We start from the raw sequence: 25,373 nt of genomic DNA on the forward strand, positions 1-25,373 counted from the left end.
GGGTGTGGTCGCCCCAAGCGACTCCCCCCGAGCAAAGCGCGAGGGCGGCAGGACTTCTGGGCCGCAGTCGGGTCTTCTGGCTCTTTCTGGGCTGTCCCAGGCAAGAGCCAAGTCCCTTGGTCTGCGGCTCTAGCATCCTCCCGTGTGCATGGGATGGGTCCAGCGGCAGGGACCCAGGTGAGGGAGCTCGGGCAGGAAGGCAGGCTGCATCTGCCCCCTTCCCTTGGTAGTGGATGGTAACAAGGGACTGATTTGGGGTGCGTGCTTACAGTCAGGACCACAACAGAATCCTGAAAACCTGCAAAGAGGAATTCCGGCTGGAGTTAAGGAGGAGTCTAAGAGGAGGAACTGCCATCTGCCAGGAGCTCTGGCAAGCAACATGGGTGCCCCAGGACCAGCCTGCGTCCTGGGTCCCTCTGAAACCCCTGAAGGGCCGTGTCTACACCCTTCAGCGAGACAGAGCGGCCAGTCCCCTTCGCTTGGGGCCCGCTGCCTGGCTCCTTCCGCACCCCTCCTGTCCGGACCCCAGGGCAGCCCATCTGGGGTCATGGCCCATCTGAGACAAATAGGGGCGCAGAAGCACCTGTACCTTGGCACCACACGTATCGCCTCTCCCACGGCTGGCCCTGTGCTACCCTTGCAGCCGCACTTGCGCCTGGGCAGGGTGCGGCGGTGGGCACACGCATGTGGGGCGCCCAAGCGACAGACCACCGCGGGGCGCGGCGAGGGGGGAAAGGCAAGACTCCGCCCCTTCCTCTTTCAGCCCGCCTCCTCCGTGCGGACCCCGCCCCTTCCTCCGTGCGGGCCCGCCCCCGCCTGGTCTTTCCCAGCGGCGCGCGCGCAAGGTTTCCCGCACGTGGGGGCCGGCCAAAACCTCCGGGCGATGCCGCTCGCGCCCCGGTGCCGGGCGGTGCGCGGCTTGCTGCGCAGACACTACCGCGAGGTGCTGCCGCTGGCGGCCTTCGCGCGCCGCCTGGGGCCCGAGGGCCGGCGGCTCGTGCGGCGAGGAGACCCGGCGGCCTTCTGCGCTCTCGTGGCCCAGTGCCTGGTGTGTGTGCCCTGGGACGCGCAGCCGCCTCCCGCCGCCCCCTCCTTCCGCCAGGTGGGACGCCCTGGGGATCCGGGATGGGGGGGGACGGGGGAAGAGGCGGGACTCGGGGCAGCGCGACTCAGGACCTTCTCCCCTGCAGGTGTCCTGCTTGAAGGAGTTGGTGGCCAGGGTCGTACAGAGGCTCTGCGAGCGCGGCGTGAGGAATGTGCTGGCCTTTGGCTTCGCGCTGCTGGACGGGGCCCGTGGCGGGCCACCTATGGCCTTCACGACCAGCGTTCGAAGCTATTTGCCTAATACGGTGACGGAGACTCTGCGCGGCAGCGGCGCGTGGGGGATGCTCCTCCATCGCCTGGGCGACGACGTGCTGGTCCATCTGCTGGCCCGCTGCGCTCTCTACCTGCTGGTGGCTCCCAATTGTGCCTACCAGGTGTGTGGGCCGCCTCTCTATGAACTCTCCGCTACCGACAAGGCCCAGCCCACAGTGCCCCGGACCCGCTGGTCCACAGGGCACGCAGGCCAGACAGGCCCCCGATCCACAGGCCCAGTCCAGAACAGCAGCAGCCAGGAGGCCCTGGGCTGGCCAGTCCGAGGTGCAAAGCGGCACCTAGACAACGCAGGCAGAAGTCTGCCTTTGGCCAAGAAGCCGAGGTGCAGCCTGGGCCTGGAGCAGGCCTGTGGGCCAACTCCTGGAAAACCCTGTGGGGTGACACCCCGCCCAGCCGCAGCTGAAGCCACATCATTGGAAGCTAAGTCCAGAGCCCAGCACTCCTCCCGCCCATCCACACTGTGGCCACCACAGCCCCAACCACAGGTGGAGGTCAAGTGCTTCCTCTATTCCTATTCTGGGGGCAGGGAGCAGCTGCACCCCTCCTTCCCTCTCAGCTCCCTGCGGCCCAGCCTGAGTGGGGCCCAGAGGCTTGTGGAGATCATCTTTCTAGGGCCAGTGCCCCTACAGCTGGGTGTGCCTGGCAGGACACACCGCCTGCCCCCACGCTACGGGCAGATGCGACCCCTGTTCCGGGAACTGCTTGCCAACCATGCACAGTGCCCTTACCTTGCTCTTCTGAGGATGCACTGTCCACTTCAGGCTGCGGCCACCCAGGTGGCCCGTGCCTGTGCCTCAGGGAGGCCTGCTGAGGCTCCTGGGGGGTCTGCAGACCCAGGCCACCTGGTTGAGCTGCTCGACCAGCACTGCAGCCCCTGGCAGGTATATGCGTTCCTACGGGCCTGTCTCAGCAGGCTGGTCCCCGCTGGCCTCTGGGGCTCCAGGCACAACCAGCGCCGCTTCTTGAGGAACGTGAAGAGGTTCATCTCTCTGGGAAAGCACGCCAGGCTGTCACTGCGGGAGCTGACGTGGAAGATGAAGGTGCGGGACTGTGCTTGGCTGCGCAGGAGCCCAGGTGAGGAGGGGCTGCCCTCCTGGCCAGCACTGGCCAGCCCTGCAGCATGTGCAGTAGGGCTTAGGGGAGTGGCCCAGTGGAAGGCAGGGGCCCTGGGTCCCCATTGCAGGTGACAGGTTTCTTGACCTGTGGCTGTCAGGGAGCTCCAGCTGATCTCTGCCTCTGAGTGCCCTCTCTCCAGTTTGCAGGGACCTAAGAGACTCCTGTCCACTTTCAATGGGGCACTGGGGATGGCACAGTGAACAGATAGGGCAGGTGTGGGTGGCAGTGGGTTCTGGCAACAGGGGAGGGTCCCGGAGGTCATAGCTTTCTTGAGAGGCAGGTTATACTGAATCCTCTCTCGACCTCAGAGCCCATCCCTGAGAATGGTGCCTTCCCTGATAGCAACAGGGATGGGAGAAGGTGTCCAGGTCACCGGTGTGCAGGTGCATAGGTTTTTTGTGTTTTTTAGAGGGTACCAGGGATTGAACTCAGGGGCACTGGGTTACTGAGCCACATCTCCGGCCCTATTTTGTATTTTATTTAGAGACAGGGTCTCACTGAGTTGCTTAGTGCCTCGCCATTGCTGAGGCTGGCTTTGAATTTGTGATCCTCCTGCCTCAGCCTCCTGAGATACTGGATTACAGGCCTGTGCCACCACACCCAGCAGGCGTGTAGGTTTTTTCCTTTTTTTTTTTTTTTTGTAGGTTTTTAAATATTTTTTTAGTTGTCAATAGATGTTCATTTTACTTATTTATATGTGAGCCTCACATGTGCTAGGCCAGCGCTCTCCCTCTGAGCCACAACCCCAGCCCAGCATACACACCTTGTAATGGTGTGTATGCTAGGGTGGGGGAGAGAGACCAGGAAGAAGACCACCCAAGCCCTCCTCTCTGCCCGTTGTTCAGGCCTCCATCACCTTTGTCCACCAGGCCTGCCTGTCCACTTCCCTGGCTGCCAGGCCCTGTGGCCCCCTTGAACCCTCTGCCCTCATAGGCTGTGTTTTCTGCAGCCCTGAAGACCAGACTGCAGGGATGTCCGTATCCGCTGCCCATTATGGCTGGAGACCTGCCCAGAGGGTTCCCTGTGGCCTGCTGGGAGTGAGGCGCCTTGGCCTCCACTTGTCCAGATCTCTCCCAAGCCGCCCCTGCTCTGGCCCCTTGGATGGGGCCACCCTTGCTCCTTGATCTGGGCATGTGCTACGTCTCGCCCAGGCGGAGCCCTGCCTGCCCTCCGTCTTTGGCCGGCTGCATGGTCTCTTTCCCAGTTTTCCACAGAACCTAGCTGGTCCTCTCTGTTGGGGCTTTGTTTTGAGTTTGATTTCTCCCTGATGTTTGGGTCTTCCTCCTGCTTCTTTTAGGGGTCCTTGTTAGTTTTCTAACTTCTTAGGGGGGTTCTTCAGTGTGTTTCCCTCCGAGTACACCTTAGCTGTGCCTGGTTTTTGATGTGTAGTCATTTAGGTGCAACCGTTTTGGGGGGTATTTTCTAACTTTTATGATTTCTTTGACCAGTGAGCTATTTAGGCATATTTTTTATTTTCCAAATGAATGGGGTCTGTTTTAATCAGCCTTTTCACTGCTGTGACCGGAACGATTTCAGAGGAGGAAAAGTTTATTTGGAGCTCACTGTCTCTGAGGTCTCAGTCCACAGACGGTCAGCTCCAAGGTGAGGCAGGACACATGGTGGAAGGGTGTGGAGGAGGAGCGCAGCTCAGGACATGGCACCAGGAAGTAGAGAGACCGAGCTGCGCTCACCAGGGACAAAACGTCAGGCCCGCGCCCCGGGACCCACTCCTGCAGCCACGCTTGCCTGCTGCAGTTACCTCCCAGTGGGTCCCTGTCGGGATCGACACTGACGAGGCGACGCCTCTCAACCTGATGGCTTCCCCCTGAACTTTCTGTGCTGTCCCACCCAGGAGCTTCTGGGGGACACCTCAGACCCCGACCCCAGGAGATCTGGAAGGGCCTTTCGTCATTTCCAGCTGGTCTGTGTGACAGCCGTGGTCTGAGGTTGGTGTTTTGGCACCCAGAGTATGGGCAGTGAGCGTGGTCATCTCTGTGCCCTGTGTGGTCTTGCTGACCGCTGCATGGGGCCTGCAGAGGCCTGAAGGCCTGGGGGCACCGCGGTCTCGCTCCAGGGTGGCTGTGCTGCGTCCTCTTGCCCTGGAGTCTGCAGGCCGTGTTCGGGTGTGGTCTCTGGTGAGGGTGTCAGTGCAGGACAGTGGCGTGAGGAGTTCTCGCCCTGCTGTCTCTTTCCCGTTCTCCGGCACGGCTGCGCTGGGCTGGCTTTTTTTTTTTTTTTTTTAGTATTTTTTTAGTTATACATGGACACGATATCTTTATTGTGTTTTCTTGTTTTCACCTGGTGCTGAGGATCCAACCCAGTGCCCCACCTGTGCGAGGCAAGCACTCCACGCTGAGCCACAACCCAGCCCCGGGCTGCCCTTTGTTCAGTGCTTTCTGGTGGGGTCCTTTCTCCTCCACTAGGTATCTTACTTTTGGGGCAGTGCTGGGGGTTGGACTCAGGGGCACTTGGCCACGGAGCCACACCCCGCCTTTCTTAGGTGTTTTATTTGGAGAAGAGCCTGGCTGAGCTGCGGAGCACCTTGCCGTTGCTGAGCTGGCTTTGAGCTTGCCGTGGGCCTGGATCTCCACTAGTCTTTATCTTCACCTTTTCAGATTCTAGTCACTGGGTCCGTCTCTTCAGTAGCAGGGAGGTGGGTTTATTTCCTGTCCCTTCTGACAGTTGTCACTTAACTGGACAGCTGGACAGCCTGTTGTGTTTGTTGGTGAAAGAAAGTGAGAAAGCGAGAGACCACGGGTGGGGGGGGGGTGGTGGTGAAGGACGGAGACCAGGCAGAGGTCCACCCGAGGGTTCGTTTGTCAGAGCTGACAATAAAGGCCACCCCCCGTAGGAGAGAGGCCCCGAGATGTCCGGGGCTCAGCTTTTGTGGGTAGGGCTTGGGGTGCGAGCTATGGCGCTGTGGGACAGGCTGGGGTTGCTTCGTCAGAGCCAGGTGGGTGGGATAGCGTGGGATTGGCTGGGGTTAGGGTGCCCTGGGGTGGGTCACTGGTGGGGTGGGGGTGGGTACGAGGAAGCCCAGGAGAGCGGAACTTCTGAGGTGGCCGTTAACAGATAAGATGGCCACTCGGGTGACAGATCAAGACCCTGGGGCTGGCTCCTGGGGACGCTCAAATGGGCTTTTCTGCCTTTCATTTTCTTTCGTGTGCGGTGATCCTGGTTCCTCACCATCCTCCGGGCTGTTGGTGCCTTTCCTGGTGGTGTGGATCCTCAGGATGCAGAGTTTATCCCAACTCCCATCAGGAAGGGCCTTGGCGGGTTCAGCCTGACCCCCACCCGCCAAGTGCTCTGCCTGGGCTGCTTTGCCAGGGACCCACTGCTCTCCTCCTCTTTGTCCCGTGCTGTCTTGTCCCGGCCTGCCTTCTGGGTTCCTGCTGCTTCTCTGCAGTGCCTTTCCTGTCCGCTGTTGGTGGTCAGCCCGGCTCTGTCTGGCCTCTGAAGATGCCTGTGGCTGCTTCTCACATGCACAGAATAGAACGCAGAGAGCCCAGGGCGCCCCGGGCTCACTGTGCGTGTTGGAGCCTGGGGTCGGAGTCCCTTGGCTGGGGTCAGAGTCCCTTGGCTGGTGGTGGCTTGGCTGTGCAGCCTGCAAACCCACCTCAGGGTTCTGGATCTTGCTTCCCAGTGATGGGTTTGGAATCGTGTGGACCAGTGTGGGGACAGAGAGCGCACGCCTTCCCCGCTCTGCTCACACACGGAGGAGGAAGCTGCCTGAGCCACAGGTGTGGCTTTAAGCTCTCCAGCAGCTACGCCCAGGGAGCAGAGAGCACGTCTACCCGAGCCCAGTGTGTCCTCTCAGTTCCATCCGTGGGCATCACGGGAATGGGTGCCATTTCTGGTGGACTGTGGCTGCCACATGGGTCTGGGGTGCAGCTGTGGGTTGGGGGGACGGGGTGGGGTTCAGCAGCCCTCTTGTTGCAGGTACCCACTGTGTGCCTGCAGTGGAGCACCGTCTGAGGGCAGAGATCCTGGCCAAGTTCCTGTTCTGGCTGGTGGACACCTATGTGGTGGGGCTGCTGAGGTCCTTCTTCTATGTCACAGAGACCACGTTCCAGAAGAACAGGCTCCTCTTCTACCGCCAGAGCACCTGGCGCAGGCTGCAGAGCGTGGGGGTCAGGTATCGTCCGTGCTCTGTTTGTCGATGTCGGCATGAACGGAGGTGCTGATCCCAGCTTGTGAGGCACCTGCAGCTTGTCCACTCACAGAGTCCTGTGGTCTGGGTGGGGCCCCATTGTCCTGGCCCGTGGGGCCCTGGACTACGCACCAGCTGCCTGGGTCCAACCATCATAGCAACCCTGCTGCGGAGAAGAGTGGTGGGCGGGAGAGCATCAACAGACTGCTGCCTGTGGGTCGGACTCTCTAAGGCACACTGCTGCTCCCTGCCCACCCCTTGGGAAGTGTCTGGGAGGGGCTCCTTGGGGGACCGCTGGCTGGCTTGGCCTCTGAGCATCTGGATTCTGTGTCGGCTGCATTTCCCATCCAGGTTCGCAGGGCTGCGGCAGGCAGAGCTGCCTGTGCAGGGTGAGGGATGGGGGCTGCAGGGCCCCCGACTGTGTTGTTGGCTCTTCCAAGGCCACCATAGTGGTGGGCACTATTAGCACCCGCGTCAGGGCTGCTGAGCACATCTGCATGCTCAGACCCATGGGACCCTTGGCACCCACGCCCAGCCTGGGGTGTCAGTAGGGAGCAGCAGCAGGCTGCAGAGATGCTTGGCCAGCTGGGGGCAGCAAGGTGGTGCTGGATGTTGGCTGTGTTTGAACATCTTGGGCTGACTGTGGGGCTGGGGTCAAGCACCTGCTCTTGAGGGGTCTGTGGTCAGCGTGGTCACCATGGCCCTGCACAGCCCCGCAGCGTGAGCCGGGCGTCGAGTGTCCTCGCAGCACACCTGCTGTGTGGGGTCCTGTGGCTCCAAGAGGCTCTGTCGCAGGCAACTCCTGGAGCGCATGCAGCTGCGGCAGCTGTCGGAAGCCGAGGTCAGGCAGCACCAGGGCGCCCGGCCTGCCCTGCCCACGTCCAGACTCCGCTTCGTCCCTAAGCCCAACGGGCTGCGGCCCATCGTGAGCATGGACTGCGTCGTGGGTACCAGACCGCTCCGCAGGGAGAAGAAGGTAACCCTGTGTCGCGTCGCCTCGCCAAGCCCCTGGTCAGTGCGAACTTAGACGAGGGCACCAGTGTGTGGTGAGCCACAGTGGGCAGAGTGAGGTGGGCAAGGGCCGTGGTTCCCAGGTCTAGGAAGTCAGTGTGGGCAGGTCTGGGCGGATGGGACCCCGGCTTGAGGGCCTCTGGGCAGCTGCTCAGGGCACGGGACACTCAGGCTCTCTAGGTGCCCGTGGAGCCCTCTCGTGGGCAGCAGTGCTGTGCTTCCCGTGGGGAGCAGGAGGGACAGCCAGCCAGACCCCAGGACAGCAGGCCCTCCCCACAGCTGCTGACCCTGCGGCTCCTGCCTCCCCTCCCCTGACCCTGTGCCTCCTGACCTCCCTGACCCGTGGCTCCTGGCCTCCCCTCGCTTTGTGGGTCAGGAACTGGTTTGGACTGAGTGACGATGGTCCCAAGCCTGACCCCAGCTCTGGCGGCCCTCCAGTGCGTGGTGGGTCGTGTACCCCTTGCTGTGGTAGGTGGGGTGGGCCAGGTGGCAGGATCAGGTGAGGTTGGGGATGAAGCCAGGAGCAGCTGCTCGGATGCCCCTGGGTCCTCTCAGATCCCCACTCTGCCTTGGGCCCCTCACAGAGGGCTGGACCCTGTGCCTTCCTGACACCATGCCCTCTGTGTCCCAGGCCCAGCAATTCACTCTGCACATTAAGACCTTGTTCAGCGTGCTTAATTATGAGCGGGCCCAGCGACCTGGCCTCCTGGGGGCCTCTGTGCTGGGCATGGACGACATCTACAGGGTCTGGAGGGCCTTCGTGCTGCGTGTGCGGGCTCAGGACCCGGCGCCCCGGCTGTACTTTGTCAAGGTGGGCACCTGCCCCGCCCACCACACCCATTGTCGTTCAGATCCACCTGGGTGCTGGGGTCTGTGCAGAGCATGGACTCCCAGACACCCTGTCAGCCCAGCCCATTGTGGGGAGTGGTAGCCTACCTCACCCCAATAACTGGGCCCTAGAGGTGTGTCCTCTGATTCTCTTGGGAGATGGGAACCTGAGTGCCTTCTGGGGACACCAACTCGGGACAGAGCTTTGAGCCTGTGTGGGCTCCCTGGACTCAGCACCCCAAGTCCTGGGTCCCACTCTTAGGAGCATCCCACCAGATGTTGGTTCCTCTTCAGAGAAGGAGCTGAACCTGGCTCAGACCCCCGGGCTTGGGAGCCCTGTGCCGTGTTCATGAGTCCTGTGGCCCAAAGGGACGGGTGCAGGCTGGCTCCCTGGGGTCCTCAGTCTGGGGTCTTGGGGAATGCAGGCCTGGCCTCCCTGGGGTGGGGGGTCTTAGAGGACACAGGCTGGCCTTCCTGGGGGCTTCAGTCTAGGTTGGTGGGGGCTTAGAGGATGCAGGCTGGCCTCCCTCCTGAACCTAGCTGGGCCTCTGACCAGGGTCGGGTGGTCATGGTGTGTCTCCAGCCTTCCTGTGCCCACTCCCTGCAGGGGGCGCTGTGGGTGGTTTGTGCCCAGGCTCTGGGCAGGGCCTGCAGGGGCCCCTGGGCCTGTGGGGCTGAGGCTCTGAGGGCTCGTGTGTATTCTGCAGGCAGATGTGACTGGGGCGTACGACACCATCCCCCAGGACCGACTCGTGGAGGTGATCGCCAGCATCATCAGGCCCCCGGAGAAGACGTACTGCGTCCGCCGCTACGCCGTGGTGCAGAGAGCCGCCCACGGGCGCGTCCGAAAGTCTTTCAGGACACATGTAAGGCCGCTGCGGGATGTCCCTGGCTGAGCACGCTCGGCACCCAGGCCTGTCGGCACCGGTATCTGGTGTGCTTGCTGTGCTGTGGGTGAGCTGGTGCACGTCCGGAGCACGTGTGTCTGCGGCCAGAGCACGCGGGGCACCTGCCTCCCTCCTCTGGGTGCCGAGTGGGCTTCCCTTGCCTGGAGCACCTCTGCCACTGCCCCCACGCTCACGGGTAGGTTTGGTGATAGACATCCAGGGTCCTTTCCTCCAGCCACTGGCGGGCCTGGACAGATCAGGGATTGGGCTTGGAGAGGCGCAGGCTGCTTCCCTGGCTTTGCCGTTGAGACAAGACAGGCAAGTGTTGGCCAATCTTCCGTGCACACTCCTGGACCCCGTGGGGGGGGACTTCCGTGTCACGGTGCCTGGGAGCCCAAGGCACCACAGTGATGACCTGTCACGTGGGCTCTGTCAGAAAGTGGTTCCGGCCACCTGGCCTCTAGCTCCCAGCGTGCCTGAGACTGGCCAAGCAAGCTGCGTGTCTTTGTGTGGGCAGCAGTCTGGGCACACGCTACTTGGGGGCATCCCTTCTGCTGCGGGTGGGCGTCTGGGTGGCTTCTCGCTGGACTGTTGTGGGCAGCACTGCTGTGGATGCCCTGTGGTGCTTGGCTGGACAGAGCTTTCTGGGTGGGTGAGTTCCGGAGGAGAGATGGCTGGCGCATCGTCCAGTCGTACTGATGTTGCCATGAATTTCCTGATGGCCACGTGCTGCTGCTGCAGGTGTGCAGAGCTGTCGTGAGGGTCACGTCCAGTGTGTCCTGGTGCTGGAACCGAGCTTCCTGTCTTTCCGGCTGGGGGCTCTTCTGCACGGGGCACCTGCCAGCCCTGCTCTGCTTCTGCTGGGGCCGGCCCTTGCTCTGCAGTGCATTCTGGGAGCCACTCCCCCAGGTGTGTGCCTCCCACTGTCCCCTCCAGGAGGATGTTGGCGGGTGGCTTTTAGTTCTCACAAAGTCCCCTTCGTGGCTGAGACTGTTCTGCAGAGAATGTGCCTATATTCTGGGCAGCTGCCGTTTCCACCCTCTTCTGTACCTGGGTCTGGTGCCGCTGATTTTTGTGCGTGGTTGGGGCAGCCATTCTCAACTCTTCACTCTCATCACAGCATAAGAAAAGACGCGGAGGCACAGTCACCACAGCACCTGAGTGTTGGGCCTCTCCCTCTGGGTCCACTGCTGCCCGTCCCTCCTCATCCTGTGCCTGCTGTGGAGCAGGGCCTTGTGGGAGTGAGCGTAGTGGGCGCTGGCTCAGGCGCTCGCTCAGGCACTGGCTCGGGCGCTGCCTTGGGCCCTGCAGGAGTGGCACCCTCGCCTCCCGCCTTACCTGCTGGCCTCGCCAGCTCCTGTTCTGCCCCTTTGCAGGGAGCGTCTTTTGCTGGGTTGTTCCAGAGCGCTCCCTCGGCTGCCTTGCCTTCTGCTTCCTGGGCGTGTGTGGACTTTGGCCGTGAGCCTGAGGCTGTGGCTGCCCTCCAGGAGCTCCGTGGCACCACATGTCCATTGGTTGTCATCTCTCCCCTTCTTTTTTTTTGTTTGTTTGTTTTAAAGAGAGAGAATTTTTTTTTAATATTTATTTTTATGTGGTGCCGAGGATCGAACCCTGTACCCCGCACATGCCAGCCGAGCGCATTACCGCTTGAGCCATATCCCCAGCCCATCTCTCTCCCCTTCTTGACGATGACCTGTGGGTGGCTTAGCTGCTGTTGGATGGGGCAGCGTGAGGATCTCGAGGTGTGCACCTCTCTAGGTGGCTCTGACTGCAGCCACTGCTGTGACCTCCTGGGGGCGCTGTGGTCCAAGGCCACGGCTCGCTTCCGGACTCCTCCTGGCTGAGCATCCTGTGGGGCATCGGGAGCTCTGTGTTCCTGCCTGAGGACATGGGTCTTGGTGGCCACTGAGATGAGAAGCAAGAGGGTGTGCAGACAGGAGACGGAGCCATGCCCTCCTGCTCCTCTAGGCCCTTCTGTGTGCTGTGGTCTCTCCACACCCCCTGGAGACGTGGGGTGCTTCTTGGGCCTTGGTGGTGGATGGTGGTCGGGGTGGGGGTGGCCTGAGGCTGGCTGCAGCGTGGCCCTGCTATTTCTGAAGCTCCCGCCCTGTGCCTTCCCTCCCCCCCACAAGACAGAAGCTTCGTGGTGTCAGGCCTGGTTTGGGGCCTTGGCTTGGCAGCATCCAGCGGCAGGAACACTGGCCCCTCACGCCACCCCCCCCCCCACTGTCCCAGGTCCCCACCCTCTGGGACCTGCAGCCCTACATGCTCCCCTCATGTGCTCCCCCCGCCCCCCGTCCCAGGTCCCCACCCTGTGGGACCTGCAGCCCTACATGCTCCCCTCACGTCCTCCCCTGTCCCAGGTCTCCACCCTCTCGGACCTGCAGCCCTACATGCGCCAGTTCGTGGAGCACCTGCAGGACAGGATTGCGCTGAGGGACGCCGTCGTCATTGAGCAGGTCCCTGAGCCTGGTGGGCATCTGTGTGGGCTTCCCAGCACTGGGTGGGGCCACTCGGCTTGCCCTATGGTGGGGACGAGGCCACGGCTACTATGCACAGCTGCAGAGTCCCCCTCTTCGCTGGCCATGCCAGGCCTGGGCCTCTGTCTTGGGCCACATGTCCTCTTCCCACCTGGCCAGGCTCCCCTGTTCTCAGTTGCTGTATCTGAGACTTGGCAGAAGTGTCTGCCCCCTCAGCGTTGACCTCAAGGCCGTAGGGAGAAGCCCCTTTCTTTGGAGGATAGTCAGGGTTTGACCTGTGACCCACCCACCTTGGCTTGACCCTTTGTCTTGGGCTGAGACCCCCAGGCCTCCAGTAGTACAGGATTGGCTCGTGTAGTTCTTTGCTCTTTACAGAATCTTCTAGTGCTTCCGTAGTCTTAGGGGACAGTGGCACCCACTCTGAGGCGCCTGGGTGAGTTTCCTTGGCTCTCCAGGGAGTCATATGGGTCAGGTCCAGTGTCTCAGGGGCCAAAACAGGCGACACTCACTGTCCAGCAAAGTCTGCAGACACCAGCAGCCTGTGGCAGATTCTGTCCCAGCTGCAGATGGGCCCTGGCCCAGCCCAACTTCATGAAAACCTGACCCTGGTAGGGAGCCCGTTCCTGCCCCAGCCACACGTGCATTCTGATGGCCACCACCCGCTCCTGTCTGCTTGTTTTTCAGAGCTGCTCTCTGAACGAGACCAGCACCAACCTGTTTGACTTCTTCCTGAGGTTTGTACGCAGCAGTGTGGTGAGGATCGGCGGCAGGTGAGTGCAGCCGGCCTCCCACCCTGCGGTCTTCATGCGTCCAGCAGCTGCACCCAGGGGGCCTGTGGGTGGACCAGCCTGTTCAGGTGGGCTCGGCTGTGCACTTGGGCCTTGGGCCTGGGGTTCGTGAGCCCCGTGTCTGGCGAGGGCAGAGCACCAAACCTCCGCTGCTTTTAGTGCCTCCAGCAAAGCTCCCTGGCCTCGTGTCTCCCATGGCGGAGGAGCAGACCGGCCTCTGGAGCTCCTCTCTGGGGAGTGGGGGTTGAGGTACTCGGCTCCTCCTGGGGGCCTGAGCTGGTGGCAGGAGTAGGACTGGCCCCAGGCAGCCGTGGGAGAGCCAGGCACAGAAGTGGCAGGTAGAGCAGAATCCAGGGCACACATGGGTGGTCCACGGTCAGGCTGTGTCATTCCCACGCTGGGCACAGGTTCTGGATGTTTTTAGTGAGGAGCACAGTATTTATCATGTAAGGATCAGAGCTGCCACTTATCTTACTGTGAGTGCTTGCAGCATCGGTTATGAGGTAATTAGAAATGTAGAGTATGGAGGGCTGGAGTTGGGGTTCAGTGGTAGAGTGTTTGCCTAGCATGCATGAGGCACTGGGTTCAATCCCCGGCACCACATAAAAATAAAAAACAAAGGTATTGTGTCCATCTACAACTAAAAAAAAAAAAAAAAGAAAGAAACGTGGAGTATGCTTCTGGGGAAAGCACAAATTGCAAGTGTGTAGCATGCTGAATTGTTTTCTAAGATATATATATATTTTAGCTGTTGACGGACCTTTATCTTATTCGTTCATTTATTTGTGGTACTGAGAATGGAACCCAGAGCCCCGCACCTGCTAGGCAAGTGCTCTGCCACCGAGCCACAGCCCCAGCCCTGCATACAACATTTGGACAGGCTGTGGAGAGCTTTCCTGCGTCCTCACCAGGCAGCACCATGGGAGGCCCGGCGGCTGGCTGAGCACTGGCCCTGGTCTGCAGCGCAGCCCCTGGAATCGGCCTGGTGCCTGTGCTCAGGTGGCCTGTCTAGCAGGAGCCACCTGCCGTTTCCCAGCAGTGGCCCAGGGCCACCTCTTCAGTGGACTCAGAGCCCTGCCCAGCTGGCCCACCCTGCTCACAGGCCTCCCCAAGGGTCTCCTGCCCTGCCACAGAACCCATGCACCCTGCGCCCTTGTTTGGCTGCACTCGTGAGAGAAGGCTGGCTGTGGCCGCCACACGGAGTGCGGTGTGTGTCCAGGGTGGACACACTGTTCTGGGAGAGGGGTCCCAGATGAGCAGTCCCTTTGGTTCAAGTGTCAGGCAGAAGCTCGGTGGTAGAGCGCTTGCTTAGCATGGGCTCAGTCCCTGGCACCCAAGAAGTAACCCCTGCAGAACGCTCTCAGCTGTGGCTGCCTGAACATAGTTCTTAAAGTTAACAAAAGTCACAGTGAGTCAGAGGGCACAGTCACTGCCATCCCAGTCCACAGCGAAAGATGGGAACCACTGCGTGTGGCATAGGACCTCGCAAACTGGCACTTCATGGGGTGTGCAGGCCAAGGGGCCGACACCATGGTGCGGGTGGGGCACGTGGGTGTGGTACGTGTGTAAGTCTGTGTGCCATGTGTGTGTCCACATGTGCAGCGTGTGTGTAGCCATGTGCGTGTCACGTCTGCGTGCACGGGTGGCATGTGTGTGTGCTGGATATGAGCATGAAGCCGGCCTTGGCCCATCTGCCTCCACCCTGCGTCCCCCAGGTGCTACGTGCAATGCCGGGGGATCCCCCAGGGCTCCGTGCTGTCCACCCTGCTCTGCAGCCTGTGCTACGGGGACATGGAGAACAAGCTGTTTGCCGGGGTGCAGCAGGACGGGTATGGCTCTCCTCTGAGCACAGGCCTCTCTTCTCACTTGGTATTCACTGGACCTCACAGTTGCCTAGTCTTAGAGAACCAGACAGGTCCTGCCCTGAGCTGCACATGAAGTCACCACGGAGGCTGCACACAGCCTAGAGAGAGCTGGCGATTCCAGTCTGTGATGGGCGACAGGTGCTCAGTGTGCCTCACAGCAGCTCAGCAAGGGGCAGTCGGGCCCTAGGACCCTCCCGTCCATTGGTGGTCCCCGGGGACTTGGGGCTGGGGCTGGCAGAGCCAGGGAGCTCGTTCCCCAAGCACTTTCCGCCTGGGTGGCAGAGCCCTTGGCCCGTGGCTGTGTCCAGCTTTGCCCCAGCAGCACTGGGGACTGGTCCAGAGACACTGGTGTAGCACTCCTGAGTGTCGGGGTGTCCCGGGCGAGTCGACCCCCAGGGCTCTGGTCGACAGGTGACTCCAGGAAAGCAGCAGCATCTCCTGGAAGGCGTGGGGAGGTGGCAGGGGCCTCACCTGCGCTCTCTGCGACTCACGGCCAGGGTCCCGTCTCCAGGTTTCGAGAACACAGATCTGAATGTAGGTTCCGCTGACGGCACACTGCTGGGCCTCCACTGAGGCCTGGGGGACCCTGAGCTGGGGCTCACAGCTCTCCCTGGTGGCTGAGAACTGCCGTCCAGGCCCAGGGCCCACCAGGCTCCAGGGACTGAGAATCGGGCTGTGCCTGGTGGAAGGCCAGGCTCGTCCCTGTCCAGCGTGGATCCCATGGACCTGGGCTGTGGCGTGTGCCTGCTCTAGCAGGTCATCGCAGAGGCCGCTTGTTAGGAGGAAGCTGCTTCTCGTCCGTGTGGATGCACGTTTAAAACGGTTGCTACGACTCCCTGGGGCGTGTGGGTCAGGCCCTGCGTGTCCCTTCGTTTCAGGGTGCTTCTGCGACTGGTGGATGACTTCCTGCTGGTCACGCCTCACCTGGCCCAGGCCAGAGCCTTCCTCAGGTGGGTCCTCACGTGGTCCCACTGGCTGATGTGATTCGTTTAATCCAGGAGGGGTTTGTGTGCCTGGAGCCTAGGTTATCCCAGGGCCTGATGACGTCCCATTGATACCGCTGACCGGCGCCTGGCTGTGTAGCCAAGTCGGGAATGCAGGCGAGCCCCAAGAGCTTGGCTCCCGGGCGGCGCCGAGCCTCATGAGTCGCGCATACAGCAAACTGATGGTACTCAGAAAGCCTCAGATGCAGCAGGAGGTGGCACCTGGCACGCCCAGAGCCACCTGCAGGGGACTGCCACCTCCCGAGTGTGCCGTGAGCCCAGGCTGCATTCCCGCCCTGAGCGGGAGGCCCTGGGCTTGCATCTGTGAGTCGTCCTGCCTGACCAGACGGCGAGGAAGAGGCCAGAGTGTGGACTTAGTGCAGTGGCCATCTGAGGCCAGGGCCCAGGGCTTGGGGAACGGTCTTTTCCTCTGACACGTCCCTGGTCACACGTGAATGGGCACAGTGTGCCATTTCAGTTTGTTTTTGTGGGCAGACCAGAGCCATGGGCACATCCCAGGGTTGGCCTTGAAGCTGAGTCTCGTGGCTCCTGTCGGAATCGGGCTGCCACCGTGAGTCCCCACGGGTGCCTCACCTGCGGCTTGTCTCTGGGTCCATGAAGGGGAGCTTGAGTGAGGAGATGGGCCCCTGGGGGAGGCTTGCGGGAGGCAGGGGCTGCCGCTGGGCTGTGGTGGGCACACGCTGCGCGCCGTCCAGTCCTGAGTTGGCCCTCAGCGCTGCCAGGGCTAGCGCTGTCCAGCAGTGTCCTTGAGCCAAAGGGCCCCAGATGTCCAGTGGCCACCAGGGGTAGAGGGGACATTGTTACCCTTGTGTGGTTTGGGAGGATGGCTCTGCCCCAGGGCCCTGGTCAGGGAGGGAAACCGGGGTGGACAGCAGGTCCTACTGGGAGACAGGATGGCAGGGTGGGCTCCCCACCTGACAGGCCACTCAGTAGGGGGAGGCTCCACGGTAGACGGAGGCCTGGCCCTGTGGGTGTGTGAGATGAGCCCTGGCAGAGGGTCCTGGGGCCCTGTCCCGCCCAGGACCCAGGACTGGAGCTGGAGGTTGGGGACACCTTGGACCAGGCTGGCTCTCGCCGGCCCCAGGATGCCTGGGGTTCAGGGAGCAGCAGCCCCATCCTGTGGCTAACGCTGCCCTCTGGCTCAGGGCCCTGGTCCAGGGTGTCCCCGAGTATGGCTGCAAGATAAACCTGCAGAAGACAGTGGTGAACTTCCCCGTGGAGAGCGAGGCCCCCAGCGGCGCTGCCCCGCTGCAGCTGCCCGCTCACTGCCTGTTCCCCTGGTGCGGCCTGCTGCTGGACTCGCAGACCCTGGAGGTGTTCTGTGACTACTCCAGGTGAGTGGCCCTGCCAGGTGAGGAGTTAGCCCGTCAGAGCAGGCGGCACTGAGGGCCGGTCCAGTCCTGTTGGCAGGACAGGAATCTGGGGACCAAGATGTTAGAAGCTGGTGCCCTTCAACCCAGGGGTGGACAGAGGTGCATCTTCCCGTGGGTGCACAAGCACTGGGCACAGGAGCTGTTTACTGGGCAGTTTGGCAGAAGGACACTGTAGATTCAGGGCACCAGTGTGTCCCCAGCCTGAACCAGCCTGGAGGTCCTGGCTGCACACGAGTGTCTAGGGGGACACAAGCTTTAGCCCACCCATGGCCTTCTGGTTGCCAGGAGTTCCAGGTAACTGGTCTTGGGTCAGCAGGGCTCTCGCCTGGTGGGTGTCTGGAGACACGGGTGTCGTCTCACCAGAGCTCAGGGTGCAGCCTTGGGCCCACAGACGCCGTGACTCAGGACCCATAGGGACAGACATCTGGGCCATCTCTTAGGAGTAAAAATGCAGAAATCCCCAGGTTGCAGTGGAGGGCGGTGCGACTGTTCCCGCCCTGGCGATTCTGGCCACCCTGGGCCTCGCGGTCCAGAGCCGAGCTCCGTCTTCAGTAGAGCTCTTTGGCGAGACGGTGGTTTTCTCTTTCTTGAGAACCGACTGGAGGGAGAGAATGACTTCCACCTTCACCTTGCACCATACACTGAAAGATGCAGGTAGAGGGTGTCCAGCATGAGAAGCATGGACGCAGGAGTGAGCTGACCCCAAGGGAGCGCAGCAGGGTGTCCCCAGGGAAGCCGAGAGCGCAGCACCCTCACGTCCTCCCTGACCAGCCTCTGCCTGTGCTGCCGTCGCTTGCTCACTTGGCCCATGAGGAAGGGTGACGCGCACACCCTTGGTCACCACCCGGCCCCCAGCCCTCGCTCTGCCCAGTCTTCACAGCCCAGACGCCAGCCCTGGGGCGAACTGGAAGAGGCCGTGTTGGGAGCAGCTGGGAGGTTGGGGCATTTTCCCGTCCACCTGCAGGTCTGTGCGGAGGAGATGGCCAGAGACTCAGGTGGCCTCTCTCGGCCGTTTCTGAATGCTGAGGTGCCGTGTCTTGCCAGGACAGGTCACCCATCAATCTGTCAATGGCTTGGGAGGGACTGTGGGCCCCAGAAAGAAGCCTCATTCTGTCACTGGCCTCGGGCGACACCTGGTGATGTGGAAGACCGCTTCCAGCATCAGAGTCCAGAAGCCGGTGTCAGCAGACACATCCTGGCGTGCAAACTGTGTGTCACGCAGAGACAGCCAGGGACAGGAGAGCACTCTTCCTGTGTCCTGGCACATCCCATCCTGGGGCTGTGCCTGGCGAGAGTGTCAGTTGGACACCACTGGCAGGCACTGTCACTGGGCTGCTGGTCTCTGCCGGGGCTTCAGGCAGAGGGCTGTGCCACACCAGCAGGAGCCACGCCTGTGCAGGGGCGGCTGCTGGTGAGCTCTGTCGGTCATGTCGCCGACGAGTGGACATCTGGGGTGATCCCAGGCCGGGGTACAGTCGTGCTTCGGCCAGGTCCTGGCAGGAGCACGCCGTGCAGGGCCTGGTTCGAGTGGCATGAGCCATGAGCCAGCGGGTTCTCAGAGCATGCTGCGTGCTCTGTGCCCAGCCCATCTGGGTCCTCGTGCCGGGCAGCTGTGCCTCAGGCGAGATGTGGCAGGGCTGGGGGAGGAGGCACAGGGCTCTGGGTCATAGCAGCTGTTGGGGGAACACACACCTGACACCCCTTTATGTCACAGCTATGCTCAGACCTCGGTCAGGGCCAGTCTCACCTTCCATCGCGGCTCCAGGGTGGGGCGGAACCTGCGTCGCAAGCTCCTGGCCGTCTTGCGGCTGAAGTGCCACGGCCTCTTTCTGGACCTGCAGGTGAGCAGGGCACACGCCCAGAGCCCCAGCACCAGGCCTTTACGGGTTGGCCAGTCCTGTAGTGCTGTGTGTGCAAGTGTGTGTGCATGTATGAGTGCACGTCTGCATTTCTCCTTATGTATACATGTGTACCCATGTGCAGGTGTGTATGGGACTGCACTCGAGCACGTGAGGAGCACGTGTGCGTGTATGAGAGCAGCATGTGTGCACGTGTGCATGTCGAGTGCTGCATGTCCTGCCAGGTGCTCCTGCCCCTGCTTGTCCCTTCACAGTGACCCTGGGAGGGCCTGGCTGGACTTAACTGGGGGGGGGTCCTTCTCGTCCCAGTATCCCCTGCCTTACTCTGTCTGACTGATGGGGATGGAGTAGAGGGTGGCCGTCCAGGGCCCTTGCTGACTGTCCTGCTCTCGGCGACTCCAGGTGAACAGCCTCCAGACGGTGTGCGTGAACGTTTACAAGATCTTCCTGCTGCAGGCCCACAGGTGGGTCGTGGGTCCACGCTGCCAGCAGCGAAGGCGCAGGGCTAGCAGTGCCCACTCGGTGCTTGTCCTGCAGGGGCAGCAGGGGCTCTGCTCTGCTGGGGCTGTGGGAACCCAGGGGGTAAGTGGATCTGCAGCAGGAGCCACCCTGCACGGTCTCACGTTCTCTCCAGTCATGGACATACTTCCGCCATTGCTGGACATTTGCAGGCCCACACAGCCTGGCGTCCACTGAGCTGGGCAGGAGAGTGTTGGTGGAAGGTACCCAGCATGAAAGGCCTCAGACACTGGATTTGGGCACCCAGGGGGCAGAGCACGGAGCTCGCAGCCAATGAGCATGGCCAGCCTGCACCCAGGAGGGTGTGGTAGAGAGGACGCTGACTGGTGCTCAGGCCCCCAGAGCTTCTGGAACCTCCCTGCCTGCCTGTGGCTGGTCCCGAGAACTGAGGATGGGTGGGTGTTGATGTCACTGAAAGCTCAGTCCTTGTCCCCAGTGCCAATTTAGTAATGAGGACAGAGTTTTGAGAAAAAGGACAAAGTCGTGTTGCTTTGCTGGCCAAGAAGATGGGGCCCCTGTTCAGAGGCTGCTCTGCCCCGTCAGGGAACAGGGTTTTAGAGGTGACTCAGGCTGCGCTCCGGGTGCACTAACCCCGGGGGGGCTTGCCAATTTGGGAGATTTTTTGGATGTTCTGGGCCATCCCCAGAGTCTGATGCTCTTGGGGTGGGTGTGTGCTCGAGGACCGTAGCTCAGGTGACTGGATACCTGGGCCTTTGTGGGGAGGAAGGGTCACTATGTCCCTGAGACTAGGGAGAGGAGAGGAAGAAACAATCTCAGCACAGAAGCCAGGGCTGCCTTCAGAGCCTGGAGGGGACAGTGGCGTCCAGTCCCGGGGATGGTTGCTGGGCCTTTGAAATGGACAGCATCTCCACCATGGGTGGGGCCTCACTCGACCCTGACACCAAGTCATTTGTTGCACAGCAGGCACCCAGCAAGGGACTGTGTGACAACTCAAGCGGGAAAACTTGTGCCCACGTGGCCACGCTGAAGTGTTCCTCACACTCGTGCACAGATGGGCATTCACACCAGCTGCACACGGTGTGCATGCAGGTGACCCCCAGGCCTGCCCTCCTCCCCGCAGGTTCCACGCGTGTGTACTCCAGCTCCCGTTCAGCCAGCAGGTGCGGAAGAACCCCCGGTTCTTCCTGCGCATCGTGTCTGACACGGCTTCCTGCTGCTACTCCATCCTGAGATCCAGGAACTCAGGTGCAGGGCTGGGACCGCACTCCTGGGCCGGGCTGCCCGAGGGGGGTGTGGGCTGGGGCTCCACCACAGCTGCCGGCCTCCCCTTGATCCCCCAGGGGCGTCGCTGGGGGCCAGGGGCGCTGCCGGCCCGTTTCCCTTGGAAGCAGCACAGTGGCTCTGCCACCAAGCCTTCCTGGTCAAGCTGGCTTGTCACTGTGCCACCTACAAGTGTCTCCTGGGGCCACTCAGAACAGGTAGGTGTGGGAGGAGTGAGGCCCTGTCCTCAGTGAGGTCCTCAGCTCAGGTGGTCGCAAACGACCCCCTCCTGCCCTGGCTTGGCTCCCCCGTCAGCCGCTCGGGGCCTTTTGTCTGGCCCCAGACGTAGGGCCGCTGACCTTGGGTTGAGGCTCCTGCCCTGGTGCTGGGCAGGGCTCAGCTTAGATGTGCCTCCTGTCCTAGGGCTGGGCTGGAGGACACTCTGACCTCTTCTAGATGGGGTCTGAGTTCTGTCCCTCTTTTTTCTGCAGCCCAAACACAGCTGTGTCAGAAGCTCCCTAGGGCCACCTTGGCGGCCCTCAAGGCCGCAGCTGACCCCGCCCTGACCACAGACTTCAAGACCATCCTGGACTGACCCTGCGTCCTCACTGCCTGGGCAGTGTGGGCTCCGGCAGCCCACACCTGGATCTGTGTCACTGGAGGGGCCAGCCCACCTGAGGCTGCAGTTCTCCGGGGAGCCCCATGTCCATGTGGCAGGTGGGCTCTGACCCTGGGCCTGCTTTCTGTGGACGGTCAGCCCCTCCCTCGTGTGCTCTAGGAAGCCGAGCCCACCCCCTGAGACCCTCTGATGACCTGGGGCTCCTTGGGCCTCTGACCTCCCAGAGGCGGCAGGTGGGGCCCAGTGTGGGCAGTAGGATGTCCAGTGGTTGAGCAGAGCTGCCCTGGCACACTGTGCTGGGAGCCTGGGGCTGTCCTGGGGCCCTGGTGCTCCTGCTCCTCGCTGGCCACACCCCCCCTAGAGCGTCTCCATCACCCTGGCCACAGCCAAGGTCCACTCCTGATGAGCTTCTCCCAGAGCAGAGGCCCCTGAGTGCCTTGCCACACTGCCCACACCTCTCTTGTCCCCTGGGGCCTGAGTGTCTGGCACCACCTGCACACCCCGGCTGCAGTGGAGACTCAGGGGACGAGGTGTCCTGCCCAGCCAGACTGTTCCTGGGTGGGGTCCCCACAGGTGTGCCCACGCTTGCCATAGAGAACACCCTCTGGGTCTTTGAGTCTTAAAGTCTCGTGTGTGTCGTGATGCCACTGCATACTGTAGCAGGCATGGGTGGGATTCCCTGGAGCAGGGTCCCCCCAGGCCAACATGGCAGACCCTGGGGCAGGTGCTGGCTCATCGGAGCTGGAAGGAGGCCCTTCCAGGAAGCTGAAGGGAGGGTCAGGGAACAGGTGGGGCAGCTGCAGAGGGCACTGTGGGAGGAGCAGCCCCACCGTGGGAGCCAGGCTGCCTGTGGAGGGCCAGGTGGCCTCAGGAAGCTGTGAGCAGCCCCAGGGTTCCAGGACGTCCCCAATGGGACCGCAGGACATGTACTGCAAAGGGGCTTCCGTGTGATGCCTTGAGCCCTGTGGGGTTTGGCAGCAGGGAGCTGGCCTGTTACCACTGCCACCACAAGCAGGTCTGAGCAGTTGGGCCCAGCGTTCACGGCAGGCCAGCTGTTGACCTACACAGTAGTATTGTTTCTAGGGATGTTTGGTTCAGGTTTGCTCAGAATCACTTGCATCCATGATTCTCTAGGACCGAGGGTGGGGCTGCAGCGCAGTGGTGAGCTCCTTAGGACCATGGGGGGGGGGGGTGCAGCTCAGTGGCTGAGCTGTGCTTCACGTGCTGGGGCCCTGGACTGCATCCCAGCACCACAAGCACAAAGCGCCAATCGCAGGGCCAAGTGAGGCTAACAGCTCTAAGGGGAGAGGTACCAGTTGGCCTCCTCAGGTCCAGCCTTGGTGGAAGCTGTCTCACATGCATCCTGTAAACCTGTTTGTGGAGCCAGCGAGGTTCAGAATGGAGAAGGAATAAGAGGAGCTGGAGGAATGACTGGGCAGCCAACCAGGGGACTGCAAGGCCAGGGCTTGCTGCCCTGCCTCACCTGCTGTCACCCTAGGTGCTGGCTCCCTGCAGGGCTCTGGGTGCTCCCCTATGAAGGACACTGTAGAGCTGGGGTGGGTGGGGATTGCAAAGCTTGGTGGGCTTCAGATCCCCCCAGAGCTTGTGGTGGGCAAAATAAGGAACCTCCGTGTCCATTCTCCAGAGCGGAGTGTGGGATAAAGGGTCTCAGCAGCTGACCTGACACCAAGGAGGTGGTCCTGAGCTGGTGGCCCTGTCATCACAAGGGTTCCTGGGAGGGGAAAAGGAGGCTGACCCAGTGTGTTGGCATGGCCTGGCCAGTGCCCTGGTTTGGGTGGAGGAGACCCCTTGGGCTTCTGGCCCCAGAGCTGTGACAGTACCTGTGTGGTCAGTTGCTGTGCCTCAGGGACTGGTCAAGTCGGCAAACAGAAGCCACACGGGCCTGTTCCTGAAGGTGTCTGACCCCACCTGGTGGCTTTGTGGCAGGTCCCACACCTGCAGCTCTGGGCAGGGCACCCTGCCCTTCCTGTGTGCCAGTTGGCTGAGAGTCACCAAGGGATGCGGGTGCTGACGTGGGGCTGGGGTGGTGGAGCAGCTGGGGCCCCTCAGCTACACCCAGGTGTGCGGAACCGGGTCTGCCCCTGAGTGGTGGCCTCAGCTGGGGGTGTGGCGGGAGAGCAGGAACAGGGGCTCATGGGGCCCACTTCTGCTCAGATCAGGCACCAGGCCCCTTCCTGGACTTGGGCTCCCTGCCCTGGACGGTGGATCTGCTGTCCCGGGCCCGTCCTTTGTGGGACGGGACTGTTTCCCTTCATCTGGGGAGTGCATCTGGCAGAACCACTTGACCCCAAAGACTGGGGAGTCACCTCTCCACATGTGATCCTAGCTGGAGTCCACGGTGGAGCTGGGCCGAAGGGGAGTATGGGGAGGGTACCTGTGGCTAGCCAGGGTCCTGGGCCATGTCCTTCTGAGCTGATGGACCAGCAGTCGAGGGGACATGTCCATCTCTGAACTGACCAGCCAGTGTGTAGCCACTGAAGCTCCAAGTCATTACTGCTGCTCCAAAGGAGAAAGTCCTCTGGGAGGACAGGTCCTCATTCTGGACCCTCTGCTGGGTGGACCCCATGGGTCCCCACCTGGCCTGTCTCCAGGAGCCAGCCTGGGTGCTTGCAATAGACAGGACCTTGCACAGGGGTGCGTCCATGCAGGGTCAGACCATTCGGCCCTGCTCCCTAGGGTCTGAGCCTGTCCACCCCTCCATGGATGCTGCTCAGCCTCCTGCTCTCAGGGCATCAGCAGTGACCTTGAACAAGTGGTGTGTTTGGTGGGGTGGACATGCCTCTGCCATGTTTTAGACCACCTATCTGTCCAACAGTGATCCACCAGTTGGATCCCCTCCTGTCCATCTTTCTTTCTACCCAGTAGTATCCACAGCTGCTTTGAGCATGTGACTAAGATGGAACTTTCTAGGTGTGCTGTCCCAGCCCCACGCCTTCCTCTCAGTGGCTGGACAGGGGCACAAGTCCTGCCATTTCCAGCACCACTGTGAAGTGTCCCCTCACTGGGTGGCACTCCTGCTGTTCCTGTGAAGTTCTACACCCAGAGTCACTTGGGCTGGGGAGCAGGTCCTGCTCGGCACCCAGTGTTCCGAAGTGTGGCAGGAACATAAAACACATCCCTGGAGGTGGCTGGCCAACAGCCACCACTTGTGTTGTCTAGGGTCAGTGGTGGGGTCTTCAGGCCCCATGTGGGTGGGGAGAGCACACTGCCCTCCTCACCACCCTGTGGTCCGCTGCAGCCCCCCCTGCAGTCGAGACCCCAGGGAAGGGCCGTCTCACCCAGAACATGGACCCCAAACACTTGCATAGCCCTGGAGAGGCCCGACCTAGGGAAGACGCCCAAGAGCAGAACTCAACGGGGAGGGTCCAGTGGAGCCCGAAGCCCACCTTTGGGCTTAGCTGCTTCTGAGGACCTTTAGTATGAGTTCGTCTTCTGCCAGGTGCGATGGGGAGAGGACAAGGTGCTGAGTTTCAGTGGAGCTCATGGGGGGCGGGTAGGATTGTGCGGCTGAGCCCAGGGAGGTCAGGCCTCACCGTATGGTGGACTGTCTTTGTAGCACATTGATCTTCACATCCTCCACCTCATGGAGGTGTGGAGAGGTGTGATCCTGGATGGAGGGGCCAGAGCAGGACCTACCCGGTCTATGGGCACAGAGCACTTTGGGCTCCCTGTAGCCAATGCCCTGTTGGATACACAGCTGCCCAGCAGGAGGCAGCACTGAGTGTGCCTTTGCTCTGGGGTCCAAACTGGCCATGGGCAAGGAATGCACAGACCACCCTGAATCTGTGTTGGCTAGGGTCTCAGCACCATGGACGGCACTGCCTGGCCAGGCACCAAGGAGAGAGGTGCTGCTGTCTGTACCGGGGTCCGCCGTGGAGGTAAGAAGCCACAGGTGCGCATGGCCCCTGTCCAGGCCCCACACTTCAGACGACCCAGGCTCTGCCCGAAGGGAAAGGGCAGCAAGAGAGGGGGAGGAGTTGGGTGAGACGCGCCCTGCTGGGGCTCAGTGTGAGGCCAGCTGTGGCCAAGGCCGTTCAGAGGCTCCGCAGGGGCCGTGCCAGGCAGGTGGCTGGGTCAGGTCCCGAGATGGGACAGTTGACTGTCCCTCTCCCTTCTAGTACCTTCTTAAACAAAAGCAGGCACTTGGGGCAATGGCCACGGCAACGTGCAGGCTTCCTCAGCAGAGGCCCCGGGGCTCCTGCGCTGCCCGTGCCAGCAGCCGTGTCTGCCCCTCAGGTCCCTTGAGCGGTGCTCT

At 61.8% G+C, this 25,373-nt stretch overlaps 1 protein-coding gene across 1 annotated transcript; it reads left to right on the top strand.

Annotated features, from left to right (window-relative positions):
- Positions 1–868: 868 nt before the first annotated feature.
- On the top strand, positions 869–21,218 carry TERT (telomerase reverse transcriptase). Its single transcript, XM_081304955.1, has 16 exons — positions 869–1,102; positions 1,191–2,451; positions 6,433–6,628; positions 7,439–7,619; positions 8,286–8,465; positions 9,190–9,348; positions 11,733–11,828; positions 12,534–12,619; positions 14,353–14,466; positions 15,381–15,452; positions 16,652–16,840; positions 18,594–18,720; positions 19,141–19,202; positions 20,339–20,463; positions 20,559–20,696; positions 20,970–21,218. Exons 1-16 carry the CDS (start codon positions 884–886, stop codon positions 21,071–21,073), a joined length of 3,309 nt encoding a protein of 1,102 aa, XP_081161081.1. The 5' UTR covers positions 869–883; the 3' UTR covers positions 21,074–21,218.
- Positions 21,219–25,373: the final 4,155 nt, after the last annotated feature.

This window comes from Spermophilus citellus, assembly GCF_964194105.1.
Source record: "Spermophilus citellus genome assembly, chromosome: 1".
Classification (NCBI taxonomy): Eukaryota; Metazoa; Chordata; class Mammalia; order Rodentia; family Sciuridae; genus Spermophilus; species Spermophilus citellus.

What these genes read in the sequence shown, in the direction of transcription:
- TERT (XM_081304955.1), top strand. Translation starts at nt 884, where the DNA reads ATGCCGCTCGCGCCCCGGTGCCGGGCGGTGCGCGGCTTGCTGCGCAGA. An exon ending in CCGCCCCCTCCTTCCGCCAG is followed by an intron (nt 1,103 to 1,190) that starts GTGGGACGCCCT and finishes TCTCCCCTGCAG; the next exon opens with GTGTCCTGCTTGAAGGAGTT. An exon ending in CGCTCCGCAGGGAGAAGAAG is followed by an intron (nt 7,620 to 8,285) that starts GTAACCCTGTGT and finishes TCTGTGTCCCAG; the next exon opens with GCCCAGCAATTCACTCTGCA.